This window comes from Dendropsophus ebraccatus, chromosome 1 (assembly GCF_027789765.1).
Source record: "Dendropsophus ebraccatus isolate aDenEbr1 chromosome 1, aDenEbr1.pat, whole genome shotgun sequence".
Taxonomy (NCBI): domain Eukaryota; kingdom Metazoa; phylum Chordata; class Amphibia; order Anura; family Hylidae; genus Dendropsophus; species Dendropsophus ebraccatus.
The window spans coordinates 78681457-78705882 of NC_091454.1; the positions used below are offsets into that span (position 1 = coordinate 78681457).

Genomic DNA, 24426 nt, shown 5'->3' on the forward strand with positions numbered 1-24426 from the left:
GGGGTCTTAATCTAGGAAACTGTAAAAAAGATTTTATCACTCTGAGCACACACTCAACTTTGGGGAGTAGGCCATCAGTTATTAAAGTGAATGTACCATCAGGTACATTGGCTTTAAGTATTGCCCATGTATAGAACAGTGCCGGCGGTGATTTTAATGGAGCAGCGTCATAGAGGGGTTATATTGTGTCACTTATTATATTGTGTGAGGCGTTGTTATACATATATCGTAAGGCTTACATATTTGCCTGTACAAAAATATGTGTTCAGAGGACAGTTTGTGTTACACAGATATTGTTGGCCTACAGCTATAGAAAGCTATTTACAATAACAAGAGCTTTCCCTCCACACGTGTTTAAATAATATTACATATTGGGTTTTGTTAAGATACATTTCTGAATTATATTTAAGTGTCATCTGTTCTTGATCTTTTTTTCTTCATATGTAACTATACTGGTGCCAAATACATTTTTATTCCCATTTCTAAGAATAAAGAAAAAGAAAAGAAAAATATTTTTTTACAAAGACTCAAGCTACAGGAAAAAACAAATAAATCTAATCTACTTATATTCAATTTGCAAGCATTTCATACACCAACCAAGACAAGGCATACATATAATGTAACTAGGCTGTTCACGTCTCTTAGTTACTTCCCCCCTCAAGTGATTTCTACAGACAGGAAAGCTAAGAATTCTCGCACACTGAGTGACCTTTGCAATAGCATTAAGATCTCCCAGAATAATAAAAGAACAGTGGGTTTCGGAGAAGTTAAGCTCTATATGAGATTTTCCGGAAAAAAATGCTCCTTACTCCCAACTCTAACAGTCAAGTTTTATTCTGTACTAAGGTCACATCAGACTTCTTGTTTTCTTTTGAACATTAGCCTGAAGAATGCTGTCCTGTGTAGAATGGAATATGTAGATAGAGGTGTTGTATATCAGGCATTTTACGAGTAGATGCATTTCAATATACAATAATGAATGCACAGATTGTACAAAGCATAGCAGCAAATACTACAGTGTATTACAAAAACAATGAAAAATGTAGAACCCTACCAGGAGGAATGAGGGGGATAAGTTCCTGTTAGTATACTGACAATGCTAGTATGCAGTAATGGGACAAACTGCAAAGACATCATTGTTTTATGTAGAAATAGCATTCAAACTACTGCAATTTGGTGGAAATCTATGCCATATTGCCACTGGGGTAGATTTCCAGGTTAAGCGCACACAGACTGGTGTGTGATACTGATAGTGACTGTAATTCTGCAAACTATTTATTTGCAGTTGAAGAAAATCTGTCAGCTATTTTCCTCCTAAGTGCTGCAGGCACCATTGGGTAGCTGTTAGGGTGTGAAAAATAAGATTCTTTCCTGGAAGTGATGGTGGTTGACAAATGTGTAAAATTGTCTATTGATTTCTAAGCCAAATATCAAGGAGGTGGTGCCAAGCTGCTCAAGTGCCACAGCCACATGTTCCTTTGTTTGCCATCCCCTCCCATTCCCTTTTGACTGACCTACAGACCACTGTCAGTCAAGGTAGAGGTGGAAGGTGAGAAAGAGCAAGGAGGTGTGCCAGGCTGTGGCACAAGAGCAGCTTGGCACCATCTTCTTGACCTTTGGCTTAAAAATAAAAAAATATTTTATAAGTTTGGCAACTACTATCAGCTTCAAGAAAATCATGTATAAAGTAGCTATCCAACAGTATCTGCAGCACTCAGCGGAAGATAGAGCTTACAGATTCCCCTGTGATCAGTGCAACTTCTGCATCTATAGGGCTGAGCAGAGGGAGAATTCTCCCTCTGCTCAGATCAGGGCTGTTCACATTGGGGCAGTTCACAAGTGGCTGTCTGATGGCTGCTATGACAATCGGAGGCCACTGGTGTCATAGTTACAGTGGCTAATCAGGCTCAGCCCTAAGGCAGAGCCTGATCAGCTGTACCTCTGACAGGCAGATTGTACTGCAATGTAATGTGCCTCTCAACTGGCTATCAGATATTGAAGTCCCCATGGTGGCACAGTAAAAATGTAAAAAAAACACATGCAACAATATAAATAATAAAGTATAATAAACATTTACCCCTAGGCGACCTAGGATGTACCGGTACGTCCTGGAAGTCTGTTCCCAGACGACCCTGGACGTACCAGTACGTCCTGAGGTATGAAGCGCACTCCGGAGCGGAGCGCGCTTCATAGCAGGTGGGGGCCGGCTGCAATTAGCAGCCGGCACCTCACCGTTAATGACACGCTGCAGCGGCCGCGGCGTTTAAGTGACAGGGAGAGTCCCCTGTCACTTACCAATCGGGACCCCCGCAGTCAGACTGTCAGACAGTCCCGATCGGTAAAACGGACCGCCGGAGGTCTCTCACCTCCCTTCGTGCGGTCTGATCGGCGCTCTGGTCACTGAGCTTGCACAGGCAGGCTTAATGAGCAGAGCGCCGATAACACTGATTAATGCTATGCCTACGGTATAGAAATGATCAGTGTAAAAATCCAAGTAATGTATGTACAAGTCCCCCAAAGGGACTTCAAATAAGTATAATGTAAAAAAAAAAGTTAAAAACACCAACACACTACCCCTAAAGCACCTCCCCTAATAAAAGTCTAAATCACCCCCATTTCCCATTATATAAATAAAACATATAAAAATAAATAAACATATAATATACCGTAGCGTGCGTAATTGTCCGATCTATTAAAATATAACAAACATCATTGCGAACGGTGAACGGCGTACACGAAAAGAGGGGAAAAAGTGCGTGGATTACTGATTTTATGTTACATTATATATAAAAAAAAATTATAAAAAGTGATCAAAAGGTCCAATCTTTACAAATATGGTATTAATAAAAAATAGAGGTCATGGCAGAAAAAATGACACCCCATACAGCCCCATAGGTGAAAAATAAAACCGTTATAAGCGTCACAATAGGCCTATTTTATAAATATTTAACTGCCATAAAAAAGGATTTCATTAAAAAAATATATATAACATTAGAGAATCTGTGTAAACCTGCATATGGTTGTGTTCGGGCTGTCCTATAGAATAATAGTATCATGTCACTTTTACCATACAGTGCATTACATAGACACAGGAACCCCCAAAAAGTTAACATATTGCATTCTTTTTTACGATTTCACCTATTTATATCTTCATAAATAGTATATTTGGGATTCCGTCATAAATATGGTACGCCATTACAAAGTACAACTATTCCTGTAACAAAAAAGCCCTTACATGGCCGTGTAGATAGAAAACTGAAAGTGCTAGAGCTCTTAGAAGGGGAGGAGGGAAAAACGAAAGCGCAAAGATCAAAATTTGCGCGGTCCACTGGGTCATTTTGGGCCTGGTCCTCAAAGGGTTAATCCCCATAGCCCCCAATGCTAATAATAAATTTACAGGGAAAAATGTGGACATTTTTCACAAGAAAATTGTCTAGGACAAGTTATAGCATCACAGATCTATAAACAAATAAAGCAAGACAGGTCAGATTTTAAAAAATAGGCTCTGGTCCTTAAGGTTCAATCTAGACTGGTCCTGAAGGGGTTAATAGAATAGGAAAATGACCTTTAGAAATGTAAAATGTAAATGTAAAATGTGAAATGGACAATGGCAGTTTTTGTCTTTGAATATTCTTTTATTTAAAGGAGAAGCCTCCAAAAAACAAAGTAAAACATTTTATCCATTTCAGTAGTAACAAAATGAAGTAGAATTTTTCCCATTAGCGCCATTCAGCTGTGACATGTCATTCAAATACAACCATGACTTCTGCTGATCAAGTCTGACACCTGGCATGTAGCCGGTGAGGCCTGCTACACCAACTCTCATTATAAAGTCCCATGGAGGTTAGCTTGGTTTTGTCCTGGTAGTACGAGAATTGAAAAGATTCCGCAGTAGGCTCAGGTGCTGTGAGAGAGCACTAAAGCAATCTATGTGTTGGACAAAAGCAACAAAGCTCATCCAAAGCAACTTGTGTATTTGATGCCTTTAATAGTCATCATCTTAAAATACATGTTGATCTGTCTGTGAGACTTAGAAATTCTAGTTAACATATATGTTTGCCTCCTTAGGTTTTTAAGAAGCTTTTATTTGGATTGTGTTTTTTCCACGCTCTCGTTCAAGAGAGGCGCACATATGGGTCTCTTGGTTGGAATATACCCTATGAATTTAATGACTCAGACTTAAAAATCAGTGCCAAGCAACTCCAGGTAATTTGTGCAAACTATGCTACATATTATAAAATGAAGCACTATATTGTATGATGGATAAAGAAATCAGTATAAACAGATCAATTATTATGCACAGATAGAATCCATCTAAATGGTCGGGTAGCTGACATACTAAAACACAGCATGGTGAAAGAGTAAGGTGGAATCTTCAATTTATAAGTGATTATTTATGTATACTTGCAGGTTGGCAAAAATCTGAAAGAAAGTATATTACTTCTTAAAGCGACTCCATACCCACAATTTGTCCCCCCCAAACCACTTGTACCTTCAGATAGCTGCTTTTAATCCAAGATCTGTCATGTGGTCCATTTGGCAGGTGATGCAGTTATTCTCCTAAAAACAACTTTTAATTCTGCGGCGCTGTGTCTAACGGCCGGGGCTTACATTTGTATATGCATTAGGCTGGCACCACCTCTCTGTCCTTCCTCCCCACCCTCCTCAATATTAGGAATGATCCAGAAACATTTACTGCTGTTTGAGCTTTGCACAGGTGTATTAACGATCCAGCCCATGTGCCGGGCTGCCACAGGTGGGGAATAGAAAGCAATCTGCCTGGAGTATTCCTAATGATGAGGAGGGTGGCGAGGAAGGACAGAGAGGGTGTGCCAGCCTAATGCATATACAAATGTAAGCCCTGGCTGTTAGACACAGCACTGTAGGATTAAAAGTTGTTTTTATGACAATAACTGCATCCCCTGCCAAATGGACCCCAGGACAGATCTTGGATTAAAAGCAGCTATCTGAAGGTACAAGTGGTTTGGGGGGGACAGATTGTGGGTACGGAGTCGCTTTAAGCCCTTATTACATGGGGCGATGTTGAGAAGCAAACAAGCGCTGTCAGATCTTGCTTGCTCCCTCTTCACCGTTCGCTGCCAGAGCTATCACACGTGTCGGCACACGTGTAGAAGGTAAGAGCGGGGGGGGGGGAGAGGGGGAGCTGCGGGGGGGCTGCCCGGGGGGATCGCTAGATTGTCCGGGCAGCCAATAGAAGATAGCAGCGGTCTTTTACCGCAGCTCCTATTCCACATGACAGTATCAGATCATCAAGATGAAATTGTTATCTGTCTGTATGGTCACAAAACAGAAGGGTTTAATAAAACTTTTTTTTTTTAAATGGACATGTGCATCATTATGTAGGCTTAAAATAATGAAGGCTCCTCCTTTACAGCCCTCTATAATGATCAAATAATGGAAAACTTTATACATTTATATAACAAATATAGCAAAATGTGATAATTTCACAGTAATTCTATCTGTGTATTATCTATCTTCTATCTATCTATCTATCTATCTAATCTTCTTTCTATCCACACTTAAAATGAAAAATAAAGTTGGAAAAAATCTCTAGTTAAAGATTGCCACCCAGTGGTGAAGAAAGTAAATAAGGCAAACATTGAATAAATAATATTATTTATAGATATTACCGAATGTACTGAATGTACTGAATGTACTTTAAGTATCTTCTAACATATATTGTAATGCTTCATTAAAATTTTAATTAAAATGCATATATATATATATATATATATATCTAGTACATAGTTGGAAAATTACTTATAATATCCAATTTCATTTTTATAAGGATGGCACTAGGGCCTGTTGTGGATTAAGTGCACACAAACCTCAGCAGCCCACATACTGTATTACTCCCTACCACACATTGCAAAAACAAACAGTGGTGCACAATAAGCTTTGGCAAATGTTTGCAGTATTTGATAACATCCTTCAAAACTCCCTATATTAACCCCTTCCCTGGGCATACATTCTGGTTGTTAAAGCGACTCTGTACCCACAATCTTCCCCCCAAAACCTCTTGAACCATCGGATAGCTGTTTTTAATCCAAGATCTGTTCTGGGGTCCGTTTGGCAGGTGATGCAGTTATTGTCCTAAAAAACTACTTTTAAGCCTGCAGCCCTGTGTCAAATTGGCATGGTCTAGAGTGTCTGTGCCCTAGGCCTGCGATGCCTCTCTGTCCCTCCTCCCCACTGTCTTAATCATTAGGAATGCCCCTGGGCTTGATTTCTCCTAATCCCCACTTGTTTGAACACTGCATAGGTGCCTCAATGATCCAGCACATGTGCAGTGTTCACACAGATGATGAATAGGAGAAATCAAGCCCAGGAGCATTCCTTATGATGAGGAGGGCGGGAGGGGGGACGGAGGGGTGTGGCAATCCTAGGGCACAGAAACTCTAGGCCACACCAGTTTGACACAGGGGTGCAAGTTTAAAGGTCATTTTTTAAGATAATAACCGCATCACCTGCAGAACAGACCCCAGGACAGATCTTGGATTAAAAGCAGCTATCCAACGGTACAAGCGGAATTAGAAGGGGGGTTGTGGGTACAGAGTCCATTTTTCTTTTTCTTTTTCTATCAACTTTTACAGTTACTAGAAGTTGTATCTTTAGATCACTACAGTAGTACACTTTACTAATCACCTAGTGCAGTGTAATACATGCTTAATTCAGCAGGTCAGCAATATGCACTATACCTGTAGACACAGCCAGGAACACAGGCATCCATAGCAGCCCTGGAGGCCTTCAGAAGACTCCCTCAGCTGCTATGAAGACCCATTGCCATCAGAGACAACTTCATTTAGATGCCTATAGGTAACTACACTGCTTGATACTCTTTACATGTCACAGTCTGTGACAGTTACAGCATGTAAAGGGTTAATCTATAGACAGCGTCTGTCATAGTTAAGGTCCAGTCTGAACTTAGCCAGGAGACAGTTCTGGATTTGCAAAATACTGGTACTGTGTTGCATAAACCCACAACTTAATTCCTTTTCATGGTACCACTTTCTTCTTTTATGTCAACGGGGATATGATATAGACAACCGTACAATGGTCTCAGATTTGGCAAAATGCTGGTACTATATTGCGTTAATGCACAGTTCAGTTCCTTTACTTAGTCCTGCTCACTTCTCAATGCCAGTAGAGGTAAAGTATAAATGCTTTGCAGCAGTAACACAAACAGTAGCCCAGCTCTTCTTAGCTCCATACAAACGTATGCATAAAATTGCATCAACAGCTAGCGTACTGCATTATTTATGTGCTGTGTAATGTGCCATGTCCTCACAGGGTAGCATAAAAAAAACATAAATGGAGGGATCTCACCCCTTGTAGCTGTCCCCACGTGGTCCTCAGTCCGCAATCCTTCACCGCTCTAAGCGGCAGACCTCCACGAGTCTCTCACCTGGCCCTGGGCCTCTCTCACCGGCTCCTCCAGGGCCCTCAGTAGACTCCCGGGACTCGTAGGGCTCGAGACACCTAGTCAGCTCCGGCCGAGGGAACCCGACTCTCACTTCGGGTCCCACGCTCCCACGTGACCGCGTCCTCGTCACGTGTCTCAATCCCGGCTTGCACCTTGGCCCGAGTCGGCTCGTCTCTCAGCCTAGCCAGCTCCGGCGAGTGTACCCGACTCTCACTTCGGGTCCCACGCTCCCACGTGACCGCGTCTTCGTCACGTGTCTCAATCCCGGCTTGCACCTTGGCCCGAGTCGGCTCGTCTCTCACCCGACACCCCCTCGGACTTCCAGCGACTATTCCGGCTCCAGTCACTGGGTAAGGTCTCTTTCAAAGGGTGCTCACCCTGGCTCCTCCGTATCAACCGCCCTGCCTCTCACACCGGGCTCATATTCACATAGCTATGCGTACTCCGGCACCACAGCAGACTTTCCGCCAGCTTAGAAGGAACCATTAACGGGTTCCATCGCAGAGGCTCAGACACCTTCAGCTCTTAGCCATCCAGCGCGATCAGGGGGCAGGAGAGCTCACCTCAGCTCCTCCTCTTCCTGCATCCTCCCTCAACCCTGGTCTGAGCGTCTCTCATAGTAACAGACGAGCTCCAGCTTTCCCTGCACGGGGAGCCCATAATTCCTTACTCTAGGCAATGGTCTAGAATAAAGTCCCTTAATGACCGTTGTAAAAAGGCATATCCGTGGTCATTAAGAAGTTAAACTACAACAACACAAGAAAGAGTTAAACATATATTCAGATACAGGTGTACCCTTACTTTTGAGTCCTCCTTCTTCAGAACTGTCTCTTTCCTTTTCTTATCCAACTGTCCAAGACCACTTCACCACATTCTACAGAGAGAACAGTATACACAGAATATTCTGATGCTAGCTAGAATCAGAAAGCTAGGGGTGGCCTGCTGTGAGCCGCCATGGGCAAATGGTGAGTCCAGGTCTGAACAGCACAACTTTTTAAGGTAAAATAACTGGGCAATATCATGATGGATGATGTGATTATTTATTAACAAAAAAATGTCTTTTTTTAAATAACTATAGTATGGGCCAGTATGTAGGCTATAGTCACCATTATGTGAATTCTTACCATACCCCTCTTTACAGCTGTGAGCATGAGCCCTATCATTCATATATCATACACTGCTCTTCTCAACACAAGCAACCAAAGCTTTAAACATGTGAATCCACTGCCCTCAAGCTCAAAGGTGTACATTCATTTTACACTATAAAACAGAAACCTAGTAGATTGACAGCAGAATTTTTACAGTATAGTGAACTCAGAAAAATCAATCACCACACAAAAAAGTGCAATTGTGTTTTTCTTTTCAATTTAACTACACTAATGTTTTTCTTTTTCTAGTCATTACATACAGTTAATACATTATATGGTAAAATAAAAGGTGTTTATAATAAGTGTAACTCGTCTGTAAAAATAGGTCCACATACAACTCTGTCAATAGAAAAAACGGTATGGATCTTAGAATGTAAGGTAGAAAAAACAAAGAGGGGAAAAAATAAAATTGGTGCAATGAAAACTAGCTAAATTCACTAACTACTGAATTTCCAACCACATTCGTATGAAGTTTGTCCTAAGCATCTACGACCATATCAGCAAATTTATGTTTTGTGACAATGTTTCAGTCCTCCAACTTACCTATGATTGTTCTTCCTTTCGTTCTTATATTTAGTTGCTTAATAAAACACTTCCCTGCTGAACCCTAATTAAACCTTTAACAGATTTGAAGGTTTCAGACATATCCCACCTCATAGTATCAAAATTAAAATAGGGAAATGATGCCCATGGTAAATGTATTCTGACTTTAACAACAATTCCTGCCACCTTTAATTAGGACAATACAATGTGATATTGTAGTAAGTTTGGGATAACTGTGATGACTTTTTATCCTGCCTATTGTAGAGGTTCCTCAATGACTACAATGAAACCCCTCTTGATGCCATCATTTATCTAACTGGAGAATGCAACTATGGAGGAAGAGTAACAGATGAGCACGACAGGCGTCTTCTTTTAAGCTTGCTAGACTTATTTCTTTGTGAAGCTGTAATTACTGAAGACCATTATATGTTTTCTCCCAGTGGAAAATACTTTGTTCCAAAGAATGGTACCCATGACAGCTATATGGAATACATAAAAAGCCTACCACTCAACGCAGATCCAGAGGTATGTGGTCTAATAATAAACTTTAATAGATGTCAAGTAACATTGCCGCCAATTAACAGAAACAATTCTGAACAGTAATCAGCTTCCTGTTACTAATTAAGATTAAACCATACTTTCCAGATTAATTATATTATATTCTTTGTATATAAATGTATTCATGAGACAAAGCCCATTTACTTATGTCAAATTATTATTACCGGAGTAATATTAGTATTATAGAAGTAATATATTTAACAATTTGCATTGTTAACATATTAACATTGAAAGCAGCTTACTAAACAAAGGTATCCTAGATAACCTTTCCTTTTATATTCCATGCAGCTTATCAATATTACTACCAGTTTTAGCTGTTTACAAGTAATAAAATATAAAGAACCAATCCCAATGTTCTACTAACTGAATGTAGCTCACAATTGCAGCCTTGAAAGTTTTCGTCCTGGTGTTTAGGGGTCTGATTGGCACTTCCACAATGTAATCATGTGGTGCTGATTCGTGGTTATGGAAGCCTGAGACTTCTGATAGGCCTATGGCAGACTTTACCAGCAGATTGCTGATAACCTAGAGCAATGCATATGCCAAAATACAAAATCACACCACAAATAAATATGTTTCATAGGTGGAAACTTATAGGGGGCAAAACAAGGTGGTACACAAAGTTTTTTGTTTTCCTTTTTTTTATAGTAGCACAAAACAAAAGTATACAAAGTTGATATTATTGGAATCATACTGACTCTTTGAATAAGCTTAGCATGTCAGCTTAGCATGCCCCCCCAATTTTTTTTTCCATTGAGGCTGGGTTCACACTACGTATATTTCAGTCAGTATTGTGGTCCTCATATTGCAACCAAAACCAGGAGTGGATGGATAACACAGAAAGGATCTGTCCTTGTCTTGAATGTTGAAATTGAGTGGGTGGCCGCCATATAACAGTAAATAACTGCCATAATTTCAATACAACAGCCGTTGTTTTAAAATAACAGCAAATATTTGCCATTAAATGACAGCCATCCACTCAATTTCAACATTGTGTGAACAGAGCCTTTCTGTGTTTTCAATCCACTCCTGGTTTTAGTTGCAATATGAGGACCACAATACTGACTAAAATATACATAGTGTGAACCCAGCCTAAATCTGTAGAGTGCTATAATCGTAAACCTGTTATATAGAATCACAACCCAGTGTCAGAGAATTAAAAAATAACTGTCTTCTTGTGAACCCACTTCAGTCGGCTAGCAATGAGCTGTGACTTTATGAGAATAACAAGATAAACAGAATGGAATATGAAAGTGAAGATTCACCAGTGGATGATTGAAGGATGTGACTACCTGAAAGGCAGATTAGTTAGAATTAGTCTACACTTCCCTAGTGCCTTTCAAATGTCCTGAGGGATAAATGTGGGATTACATGCCTTTACTGAATAAATATCTGGAATGTTACTTTATGTAGGTATTTGGACTACATGTGAATGGAAGTATCACCCGGGAACAGAAGGAGACTGCAGAATTATTTGATTGGATCCTTAAAACTTTACCAAAACAGGTAATAAACATACTACAGTTACTATTTTATAATATAAGATTCAATTATAATTTCCATTGCTAATTTGGCAATAGGTCTAAAAATAATTAAAAAAAACTGTGTTTAATAACAAAACTAAAAACGTTAATAAAAAATCCTAAATGGAACTAGGGTAAATTGGACCTAGCAAAGAGATCTGCATGTGGTTACAAATTACACACAAGTTTACTGTATGTTAAAGAGTCACTGTCGTGAATTTTTTTTTTGCAGAAATCAATAGTCCAGGCGATTTTAAGAAACTTTTTAATTGGGTTTATTAGGCAAATATGCCATTATCTGCATTTAAAGAGACTCCTTTCTGTCATCCACTGCTCAGAATCAGGAAATCTCAATCAGACGCGTCCTGTCTGTGCTATGGAGAAGGGAGGGGGGAGGAGAGACTGCGGAGAAATGTCAGCAGCAGAAAACAGAGAACAAAGGATTACTCAGCGGGAAAGCTATTCAGAGTGCTTTTCAGAGGTCAGATAGGTCAGTGGTGACATCAGAGGAGAGAGCCCGGTCATGTAGCTTTTAATTAACTCTTTGTTGTACTGTTTTGGTGTCTCATTTCCCTCTCTCCATAGGAGAACAATGAAGACAGGGGGAGAGCTTCAAACTGCTTTTTCATGATAAAAAATTCATTTTTTGGCTAATAAACCCAATAACAAAGTTTCTTAAAACTAGTCCCAGGATGCTTGGACTAGGAGAAAAAAAAAAATATATATATATATATATATTGGCTTGAGAAACATAGAATATTGTCGGCAGAAAAAGACCACTGGGTCCATCTAGTCTGCCCTTTTAGTATTTTCTTTCTTATTATCTTAGGATAGATATATGTCTATCCCAGGCATGTTTAAATTCTGTTATTGTAGATTTACCAACCACCTCTGCTGGAAGTTTGTTCCAGGTATCTACTACTCTTTCAGTAAAATAATATTTTCTTACATTACTTCTGATCTTTCCCCCAACTAACCTCTCACTGTGTCCTCTTTTACTCACTCCCCTCTTGAACCTTATTTAGTCCCTTAACATACTTAAATGTTTCACTCATGTCCCCCCTTTCCCGTCTTTCCTCCAGACTATACAGATTCAAATCTTTAAGTCTTTCCTGATATGGTTTATGCCTCACACCCTCCACCATTTTTGTAGCTCGTCTTTGGACCCGTTCTATTTTATCGATGTCCTTTTTTAGGTGAGGTCTCCAGAACTGGACACAGTATTCCAGATGTGGTCTCACCAGAGCTCTATACAGCGGGATCACAATCTCTCTCTTCCTACTGGTTATACCTCTAGCTATACACCCCAGCATACGATTTGCTTTCCCCACCGCCTGGTTGCACTGGTGACTCATTTTAAGGCTGTCAGAAATCATTACCCCTAAATCCTTCTCTTCTGAAGTCTTTTCCAACACAGTACTGCCGATGTGATACTCGGATAGAGGATTCCTTCTCCCCAAGTGCATTATTTTACATTTGGAAACATTGAACTTTAATTTCCACTGTTTGGACCACTTATATAGCAAAGCTAAATCATTTTCCATATTACTGACACCTCCAGGACTATCCACCCTATTGCACACTTTTGTGTCGTCAGCAAACAGACAAACTTTACCTACCAATCCTTCTCCTATGTCACTTACAAACATATTAAAAAGAATAGGACCCAGAACAGACCCTTGTGGCACACCACTTGTAACCAGTCTCTGCTCAGAATATACACTATTAACAACAACCCTCTGATATCTATCCTTCAGCCAACCACAAATCCACTGAACTATCCAGGGATTTAGTCCAATTTTCTCCAACTTCTCTATCACCTCTTTATGGGGAACTGTATCAAAAGCTTTGCTGAAGTCCAGATAGGCGATATCCACAGCGCCACCTTCATCCAGCACTTTTGTGGCATAATCAAAGAAATCAATGAGATTAGTCTGACATGATCGGCCCTCAGTAAAGCCATGCTGGTTTGGATCCATCAAATTGTTGATTCTTAGGTGATCCATTATTTTCTTTTTTAGAAGAGTTTCCATCATTTTCACTACTAGAGATATCAGGCTCACTGGCCTGTAGTTACTGGGCTCTTCTCTATTCCCCTTCTTGTGGATTGGTATAACATTGGCTGTTCTCCAATCATCCGGGACATCTCCTGTTAGCAGGGATTGGTTAAACAGATCTGTCAGGGGGGCAGCAATCACAGATCTGAGTTCTTTAAGAACCCTGGGATGGATCCCATCTGGACCCATCGCCTTATTCAGCTTTAAACGGGCAAGTTCCTCTGCAACTTCAGCCTCTGAAAATACTGGAGCCAAACCCATATAGCTGGAGGCAATGCTGTGTCCAACCATCCTGTGATTGTGAAGGCCGCCTTATGAAAACACTGAGCAGAAGTAACTATTCAAATAGTCAGCGACCGCCTTATCTCCATCAATAAACGTATTCTCCCCATTACTTATTTTAGTAATGCTGCAGCCATTCTTCTTCCTGTCACTTATATATCTGAAGAAGGTTTTATTCCCCTCAGTAACAGATTTTGCCATTTGTTCTTCTTTTGAGGCTTTAGCAGCATTTATAATCTGCTTTGCCTCCTTCTGTATAATTTTATACGTCTCTCTGTCAGCTTCATTCCCAGTCTCCTTATACTTCCTGCACACTGCCTTTTTTTCCCTTTACAATGGCCTTAACCTCTCTAGTAAACCATAATGGATTCTTCTTCCTTTTACTTTTGCTAACTTCTCGTACATATAGTCTAGTTGCCTTTAATATGGCATTTTTTAATTCTGCCCACTGAGTGCTCGCTTCCGATGTTTTATCCCACCCTCTTAATTCTTTATCTAAATACTCCCCCATTTTATTAAAATCTGTCTTCCTAAAATCCAATACTCTTGTTGTAGTATGGGATTGGACGTAGTCAGTTTGTACGTCAAACCATAGACATGGTGGTCACTGGAACCTAAATTTTCTTCCACTCTAACTTCAGACACCCGATCTCTATTAGTAAATACTAAATCTAGAATGTTCTCTCCTCTGGTTGGTGACTTCACTAGCTGTTTTAAAGATGCCCCAGTAAGGGCCTCCATTACATTCTTGCTTTTACATGTAAGTGCAGAAGGGATATTCCAATCCACATCCGGCATGTTCAAGTCACCCATTACTACAATGTCCCCCTTTAATGACATTTTAGTAATTTCATCCATCAGCATGTTATCATAGTCCTCACTTTGCCCTGGAGGCCTATAGATAACACCTATCCTAATAACAGATCCCTCTTTGGACTGCATACAAACCCAGAGAGTCTCCAGCTCTTTATATGTATTTTGGATGACTGTCGATTTAAGACTATCCCTGACATAAATGGCTACCCCGCCTCCCCTTCTCTCTGCTCTGTCTTTTTCTGTACAAAATATATGCCGGTATAACTATGTCCCAATCATTAGACTCTTTGAACTAGGTCTCTGTTACAGCAACAAGGTCCAAATCATCTCTAGACATAATGGCCGTCAACTCACAGATCTTGTTTCCTAAGCTGCGAGCATTCGTACACATTGCCTGAAGATTACTAAGCTTCATAATACCTTTATTCCCAACTTCATCTACCGCACCAACAGCATCTTCCTTACCAACAATAACCGCACCAACCATTGCATCTACAGCACCAATAACCGCCCCAACAACTGCGTCAACAGCACCAACAACTACATCAACAGCACCAACCACTGTGTCTACAGCACCAACCACTGCGCTTTCACCAATCCGGATACACTTATTTGTCTTTACTGGTCGGGGACAGAAATCCTCCTCCTCTATTATACTTCTGTCCCCTTCATCTAGAGAAAGACTCTAGAGCAGAGTCGAAACATTGCCACACGTGTTGGGTGAATAAAATACACCTTCACTTCATTTCGGAGTGCCGTCTCTTCCCTTTCTACGTTATATATATATATATATATATATATATATGGATAACTAACTGGCTGAGTGATAGATAACAGAGGGTGGTGATTGATGGAACATACTCTGGGTCACAGTTACTAGAGGGGTGCTGCAGGGGTCAGTGTCGGGTCTATAAATCACTGGCCAGACCACTCATGGAACACTGTGTACAGTTTTGGGCACCGGTATATTAGAAGGATATGGCTGAACTGGAGTGGGTGGGCGGCCGCAGTCATTAAAGAAATGGGTGGGTTACAGTACCAAGACAGGTTGTCAAGTTTGGAGATATTTAGTTTAGGAAAAAGACATCTTAGGGGCGATCTGATCACAATGTACAAATATATAAATGGACAGTACAGAGATCTTTCTAGTGATCTTTTTACACCTAGGTCTGTAACCGTGACAAGGGGGCATCCTGTACATCCAGAGGAAATATTTCACCACCAGCACAGACTCTGTAAGAGCAGTGAGATTATGGAACTCTTTGCCGCATGATGTTGTCATGGCTGATTTATTAAATAAGTTCAAGGGAGGCCTGGATGCTTTTCTTGAAAAATATATGAGAGGTTATGGGCACTAGATTTCATGTGATAGAATGTTAATCCAGAGATTTACAGTATTCTGACTGGCATTTTAGAGTCCGAAAGGAATTTTTCTCTCTGTGATGGGGCAATTGGCGTCTGCCTCATAAGGGTTTTTTCCTTCCTCTGGATCAGCACAGTAGGTTTTCTGTACATTAAACTTGATAGGCTTTTGCCTTTTTTCAACTTTATTAAAGCGACTCACTACCCACAATCTGGACCCCCCCCCCAAAAAAAAAAAAAAAAGCTCATACCATCGGATAAGTGCTTTTAATCCAAGATCTGTCCTGGGGTCCGTTTGGCAGGTGATGCACTTATTGTCCTAAAAAACAATTTTTAAACTTGCAGCACTGTGTCAAATTTGCGTGTCCTAGAGTAATCATGCCCTAGGATTGCTCCACCTCTTCGTCCCTCCTCCCCGCCCTCTTCATGATTAGGAATGCCTCTAGAACACTTTCTGCTATTCATCACCTGTTGGAACACTGCACATGTGCTGATCCGTTAAGGCATCTGAACAGTGTTCAGACAGGTGATGAATAGGAAAAATCCTACCCAGGGGCGTTCATAATGGTGAGGAGGGCGGGGAGGAGGGATGGAGAGGGGGTGCGCACCTAGGGCATTGGTACTCTAGGTCAAGCCAATTTGACACAGGGCTGTAAGTTTAAAGGTTGTTTTTTAGGACAATAACTGCATCACCTGCCAAACGGACCTCAGGACAGATCTTGGATTTAAAGCAGCTCTCTGACGGTACAAGCGGTCTGGGTACAAGCTTTTGCCTTTTTTCAACTTAATTAAAGTGACTCTGTACCCACAATCTAGCTACTAACTACTACTTGTGGGGCTTTGCTGCCTCTGGGACTGGAGGCCTTGCACAAGCTACAAGAACAATGAAATCAGAGACTTAGCACAGCATTTTATAGCAAAATGCACTTCCATATATAAGAAAACTGGGCTTTTCAAACAAAATGAGCCCTATTTTAGCATAATAACTCACAGCACGCATCCAAAAGTATATAAGAATGGTTAAAAGAGAAAATGGACTGTTATAAAGAGTCAGATCAAAAGCTATTTATTTTCACATGAATCCTCAGAAATGGGATAAAGCCAGTATAGCATAATGTGCAATGTCCCCTGTTCATTGAAATGCCACTTATCACCACTTGTCTAATACTGAGAGGGACAGAATCCTTGAACTGGGAGACCTTGGTTTATCACTCCAGCAGACTTCTAGTGCAAAGGCCAAGGTGTTAGTACTGTTCATCATTGCATGTCCTAATGATTGGGAGATAAATTTGGAACTGGAATGACAGCAAGATGTGCACAGAAATTGTCAGATTACAAGAATAGTATGTTACATCCTTACTTGGCTATGCTGCAGCGATGTCCTCCTTGTTGGCTGGAGCGCCACCTCAGACCTCTAGGAGTGTGTTCTGGCAGCCATAGAATGGTTGCGCTGCAGGAGCGCACTCCAGATCTTCTGTGTCTCGCTCCCGGCTGGGTGATGTCTCATATACCCGATGGAGTCCCTAGCTACCTGGGACGCCACAGGTCTGTGTCGCCAGCAGGTGAATTTGAAAACACACAGCAGCTGTGCTGCAGTTTATTGTGCGACAAATAAGCTCTAACCATGTGTTTGTTGTAAGGATCAGGGGGCCAATAATGTGATTTCCATAATTCCACATCTTTCCCCTCTTGGTGTTGCAATTTCAGAATTTAGCAGTACAATTTAATATATGCCAGGTTTAATGCACTGTAATTTTATTGTGACTGCTTTACTTGGCAAACTTGAAAATTGGTATTATTTTTGTGAACTATTTGCTTCATATCCACATTGTTTTGGTTGAGTATGTAACAAAGCACTATCTTTAAATAACTTTGTAATGTCATCTGTCTACTGTCTAGACAAGTGGAGGTGGAAAATCAACATCTGAAGTTGTCCAGGAACTTACAGTTGACATTCTGTCAAAAATACCAGAGGATTTTAATGTAGAAGAAGTCAAGGTACAAGTTACATGTTTCTTGGAAGATTTATTTGAAATATTATTGTAAAGAAACCGTGTTTCCGTTGTCATTTTTCTAAACTAAGATTTTCTGCCATGAATATAATTCATTTGTATATATTACATTATATTTGTGACATTTAAAACTTTATCAAGAAGTTTGTTCACTGTAGAAATCATATATTCATAACTGGGAGGATGGAAGAGCAGTTTGCACTTTGGTCAGGATTCATTTTTTTATCCATTTGCTGTTATTTCTGTCTCCATCATGAAAGGGAATGTGACAACACAAAATGACTTATGGTTTAAATAATGTTTTTATGTTAAAGTGTCACTGTAATTACAAAAAAAAGTTAGAGACATAAAGAAATGTCAAAAGTTTTGATCAGTCCAGGCCGAGTGTTCAGACCTGTAGCGATTGAGAGATAGAGCCGAGAGAAGATGTGCTGCAGCGCCTCCTCTCCCTGCTCTGAGTTAGAAAAAAGTTGGGCTCCATGAAATTCCATTGTAAGTCCGACTCTTTCTAACACAGACAGGAGAGCGGACAAACTGCAGCGTGTCTTCTCCCCGCTCCTTCTTTCGATTGATACGGGTCTGAATACTCAGAACTAAACCAATAAAAAATTTTAACATGTCTCTATGACATGTCAAAAGTTTTTTGTAACGACAGTAAAACTTTAAACATATTTTTTTTAAGAATTTGGGTGGCATTTTTTCAATTTTCCATTTTTCCATCTATATTATAAAATAATCCTGAAATCTTGCCATTTTTATTCTCACCACTGGGGCTAAAACTAAGCTGAGACTTCCTGTTGTGTCTGTTGTGGTTAGAGGAGACTGATATAAAGTGATCTGTATAGTATTACAGTGACATGTAACACCAGTATATAGCATCAGTACAAGACAAGCTCCCTCTGTAATGACCTTTTCAAAGGTCACAGAGCATGCTCAGTAATGTTTTACATCCATCTCAAGGGAACAGAGTCTGTCTATTGTCGTCTATAAAGCAAACTTTTAAATAAAAAATAGAAACAAATTAGAAATAAAAAAAAAGTTTTAGTATCTGACTCTAATCCGTAAAAGAAAATTTAGGTGACACATTCACTTTAAAGGGGTTGTCCGGAAGTCTTCAATAAACTAGCATTGCATTGACTTCTGTGGGTGTTGTATGTCTATATACACATTCATTATTTATTTCTATCTTTTCTTGTGTTCTTAGGCACAGGACCACTCTGCTTGTGATTTGTTATCAGGTGGGTGGGACAGGTATCCCTCCTATGGGCTGCCTGTAATTTCACACTGATATTAGCCCTGCCCCTGTAGACAGAGCTAATATTGGAGCTCAGTAAAAGCTGTAGCAGAAAGGACAGCATGAAATGGAGGAAAGCAGGGTCTGATAACTACCTTGTTGCAGTCCAATACTAGAAGACAGCAAGGCTAACCACTGTGCCTTCCACAAGGTAGTTAACTGTCTGCCCCTGCTCTCTTCCATGTCATGCTGCCCTTTCTGCTACAGCTTCTACTGATCTCCAGTATTAGCTCTACTTGCAGGTGCAGGGCTGAAATCAATGTGAACTTCCAGCCAGCCCATAGGATGGACACCTGCCCCACTCACCTGATGACTCCACCCATGATTATGCTCAGTGGAAGGAACAGGAAACAGATATTGAACTTGCCATCACAGGAAGTTTACAAATCACAGAGTGGTCATGTGACTAAGCCTGACAACACAAAAAGAGCTACAAAGAAATAATGGAAGTATATATAGATGATACAACACCCACAGAAGTCAGTGCAATGCTAGCCTATTGAAAGATACTTTAAAGGGGTTATACGGGTAACAAAAACAATATTCTAAACAATCCCCCTTCCCAAAACCTCACTATGTCTAACATACATGTATAACCTATCTTGCACCCTGTCACTGTTTTTTCCCCCATTCTTATCCGCTGTGGACATGTAAAATCCTCTACTTCGGGTCCACTCTCACCATGCTTAGCTCCCTCTTCCCCCCTCCATTTGTAATCACAGGACATGTGATTTCCTCCCTGGGGTCTGGGTTAACCCCTAGGAGGCATTATCTACATCGTCTTCATGCACCAGTGCTGCTTCCATAGACTTATATGGTAGACTTACAGATTCAATTCTACTTGTTGGTTGCAAAAAAAAAAAAAAAACTGCATATGACTACATATGAACATTTTGATAACTTTGCCCTAAAATGTTTTTTCAGCATATATTACAATAGCAATATAATAACATATTGAAACTTGTAAAACATTTTCTAGAAATGATAATCCATTTATAGTACTTCCAGATAGGGTTATCTTCTAAGTCCATGTTCACATGGCGTAAGACACCGGTCACAGAAAGGCCATTGTCAGAGAAGATCATCCCGGTACTGCATTACTGGACGGATGATCTTTATTTCTGATGAATTCAGATGCGGGCACACCCGTTGTGTGAACTGACATGCCAGTTTTTTGCGTGGCCGCTAGCAATCCTGGCCAGAGTGTGTACAATGTGTATTCACTCCGGCCGTGATTCAATAGATGGCAGCACAGTGTAAGTTTCATAGTAATCACGGCCGTTGTTGCAAACACGAAACTTACGTTTTGTGAACATAGCCTAAGGGTGGGTTCACACTGCGTTTTTGCAATCCGTTTAATAGATCCATTTTTTTTAACGGACAAAAAAAATAGTGTCAGCAACGTTTTTGTGTCCGTAAAAAAAAAATGGATCCGTTTTGATCCCTTTTTTTATAATGGAAGTCAATGGAAAAACGGATTAAACCGGATGCACACAACTGCAACCGTTTTTGCAATCCGTTTTTCATCCGTTTTTTTTTTTTTAAACGGATTGTAAAAACGCAGTGTGAACCCAGCCTTATACTAAAATTTTGCATCTAATAGCACAAAAAAGGAAATATAAGCTCTCTAAGTCATGGAGGCACACGTTTCATTACTAGTGTGGCTTTTTAACCTTTCACATATTTCTGCTTACATTTTTATGACCCTCCTAGGCTTTATGATTTTTGTAAAAGTTTCTCTTTGGCTTCCTGTTGACTGTAAACATCCATGTAACCACTTTAGGGCCCCCCATCTGTCATGTACTATTTATAACACTGGCATCTTCTTATGTGGCAAGGGCTTCTTTAACTTCCCCCACAGGAACCGGGAGGACCAGGTGCAAGATTGCTAATTATTAAACCCCACCCATTGCTTGGCTCTTGCTTTTGTACTTGTAAAACAGTATCCATGATTACAGTGAATCCATGATTAGAAATGTAACATGTAACATCTATACAGCAATGAATTGCTATTTGATTCTGTGTATACAGTTTGAACAATCCATTCCGTAATAAAAGTGAAAATCTGACCCCAAATAATACCGGGTCTCCTAGAATGCATCTGATAATAGCTTACATGGGTCCAGCTTTTAGCAGTTTATCTGCTGGAGAAACAATGACTTTTTTTAACAAAGCAAAGAAGTAACAGTACAAGGTAAAGTAAATTTAGTAGACTAGGGTCACAGACGTAGGTTACTGTTTATTACCAGTACAAAGCAAACAATCAAACATATCTTGTAGCAAACTACAGATAAGATATATTGATTATAGCCATAGTTGTGTTGTATGTACTTTGTATAGTAGACATTTGGGGCACCTTTAAAACCCTTTCTAAATGACTTGATGTTTCTTTCCTCCTTTCAGAGACTTTATCCAACTCAGTACACAGAATCTATGAACACTGTGCTGGTTCATGAGTTATTGAGATTTAACCGTTTGACCTCTACCATCCGGATGAGCTTGCAGGATTTAAACAAAGCCATTTCTGGTCTATCTGTAATGTCCAATGAACTTGATGATTTGTTCAATAGCATGATTGTTGGTAAAGTAAGTCATTTGTGCTCTATAGTAAGTGTGTCCTAAAATATAGCTCACCCATAGGGATTAATATGCAAGTGCTGTCATAGTGTATTAGGAATCTCATTACTCATCTTTCTGTCTCCACATTGCAAAGAATCTTTTTCACACTTCAGCTTCCTCATTTCATATTCCCTTGACACTAGTCATATCTACTTGGTAATTATGTTTTAAACACATATTGTTACCTCTTTCTGTATCAAAAGGCCTGCGGTTTCTTATCTTCACTAATACATATATGAAAAATATACAGTGGGATCTATTACCCTAAAAGAAATTCAAACCAGCTCATAATTCAGTGTCAGAAAAAAAGTATTTTATATCTACATAAAATATGCGTTCTAAAAAGAAGCTACTGGGAAATGTAGCCACGTCTTTATCCTTCTGCTTAGGGAGAAAATACTGATTGAACACCAAAAAGGGTATTTTACTCTAAATCTGAATAAAATAATGATTATTTTATTAAGCATTGAATAAAAATGAGCAATACATTGTAAAATAAAAAAATGAAGATAATGTTAATACTGAAAAATATTCTGGATAGCTGTTGGTGCTCTCCTATAAAACTTTGTCAGGTCAAATGGAATTTTGGATTCCAAATTACTTACTTGCACATCTTTTAGTAGCAGAAAATCTGTCAAAAGATTCTACAATACCCACTGTAACAAGGACTTGCACTGGGAAATAAGAAATAGACATAGGTCAGTAGAAGCAAGGCAGCTGAGAAGCCTAAGGTTTCATAGAGCGAGTCTGCTCCAGTGCTATATTCAACGTACTACATGAAGGGGTGCTTATAGACCTAAGGCAAAAAATAAAGTAGTCCCTTACCCCAAAGTGCATAGATGGACTGTATATCTGACAAAATATACCTAATAAAATGCTGATCCTCCTGCAGAAAGGTTCATGTGCTCCTTGGGGTAGGGGTCTCGCCTTCCTTATAGATAGTCTACACCTGGCTACATGCTCAAACATTATCCTATCCATTCAGAAGTTGGGAGTGTCATTCTAGTTGCTGGCCTTGCTGACCTAAAGCTGGTATTTCTTCATGGGGTTGAGTTGTCTTTTACTCCACAAATAGTATAGTCACCAGTGCAACAGGTTTGACCTGGCCACCATGATAATTATGAGTTGAGTTTAAATTTATGAAAGGTGTTTTATAGTAAAATGTGAAATCCATAAGACATACAATATTGTCAATAATACGTATTGCACTTTTAGGTTCCTTCCGTTTGGTCAACCAGATCATACCCATCATTGAAGCCTTTAGGAGGCTATATAACGGATCTTTTGCAAAGGCTGAACTTTTTCAAGGTATGATCTTAACGGTAAAGCAAATAATCTAATCTCCATTGTCATCCACCTCGACTCTGAAGAGAAAATAAACATATCCAGATAAATTTTTTCGGCTGCAGTAAAGCTTACATTTGCATAAACAGAACACTTTGTGATAGAAGATTGTAGAAAATCTTCTTTTTATGAAAATTCAAGCTGATTCATGACCTCTGATATATAAAAACCTTCCCTGGGAATTAAGAATCCTTGTAGCAACTGTTTAACACACCCTCATTTTGGAAGATTTATTCTTCATGCCATTCCTGGGATGGCTGATGTTTGCTGTTAGCTTTACAGTAGTGAGACATTATTTGGTTTAGGATATCTGAACTGTGTGGGCAATAATTTAATATAATGTTTACACATCAACCCTTTCTATAGAAGCCTGCCAGGGGATGGTGAGTGACAGAACGCTACAATCTTCTTAGAAGCAGTAGTAAATTACAAGTTTACTGTGGTGTGAGTCATCCAAATCCTTCTTCAAACTGTGCTATGTCTACCTACCAGGAGCTATTGTGAGCCAGATGCTCCCAAAGAGCAGTTAACTGTTTGTTGCTGTTATTGCTTGTCTATAGATGTATAGAAGTATGTTTCTTTCTTCAGATATTAGAAGACCAAAAAATAATACCTATATATGAATGAATGGAAATAACAAAATGTCCTGTCTTGAAAGCAGAACTGTCAGAAGGAAAACAGGAATGTAATACAGCTACATAGGAAAAGCAATAGAATAGCATAGGTGGTTGTCTCAAACGTTAAGTTCTAAGGGACATAAAATTTTGCACCTCTGAGAACGTAAAGTAAGTGGCCATGCTTACTACTTACATTTCATAGCACACTATGTCAATTACTTAGTGTGCTACATTATTCTATGACACATTGCCAGGAGGTGATGACCTCTACCTCTCCAGGTGACCAGGCATAGTGCAGATAAGGAAAGAATATTTTTAATTGATGGGCTCTACTAGGGGCATCTACTAGTAAGAGCATCTACTTAATTAGGGACTTAATTACCTACTAGGGGAATCTATTTACTTAGGAGGTTTATTTACCTACATTCTGGGGTATCTATTTAAAGCACAATTTTGTATTGTGTCTTAATTACCCGTCTGCCCCCCTTTCCTATGTCCTCACCCCCCCCCCCCCCCCCCCGGCCCTCTACCCGGAAGCATTAAAACATATACTTACGCGATCTCTGTCGACCACGGAACCTTCAGCCGCCGCTATCTTGTGTCGACGACATCATCTACAGCATTACCAGATGACTGACAGCTTGTTCAGCTTTGATTGCCTGAGCAAGCTGTCAGCTATCTGACACACCCCTCTGCAGCATCAGCAGATGACTCACAGCTTGCTAGGCTCCGATTGGCTGAGCAAGCTGTAAGTCATGTGAGCCGCTGAATGTAGGGGCGGGAGATTCAAACAGCCAAACCAGGAAG

General features: G+C 39.9%; 1 protein-coding gene across 1 annotated transcript in view; it reads left to right on the plus strand.

Annotated features, from left to right (window-relative positions):
* LOC138783023 (dynein axonemal heavy chain 3-like) overlaps positions 1-24426 on the plus strand; it is an 877176-nt gene that overhangs the window by 845418 nt on the left and 7332 nt on the right. The window contains exons 71-76 of the mRNA XM_069957145.1: positions 4069-4206; positions 9400-9660; positions 11107-11199; positions 17633-17731; positions 21443-21625; positions 22874-22966. Coding sequence (XP_069813246.1) covers positions 4069-4206; positions 9400-9660; positions 11107-11199; positions 17633-17731; positions 21443-21625; positions 22874-22966 — 867 coding nt within the window. The remainder of the gene's footprint in view (positions 1-4068; positions 4207-9399; positions 9661-11106; positions 11200-17632; positions 17732-21442; positions 21626-22873; positions 22967-24426) is intronic.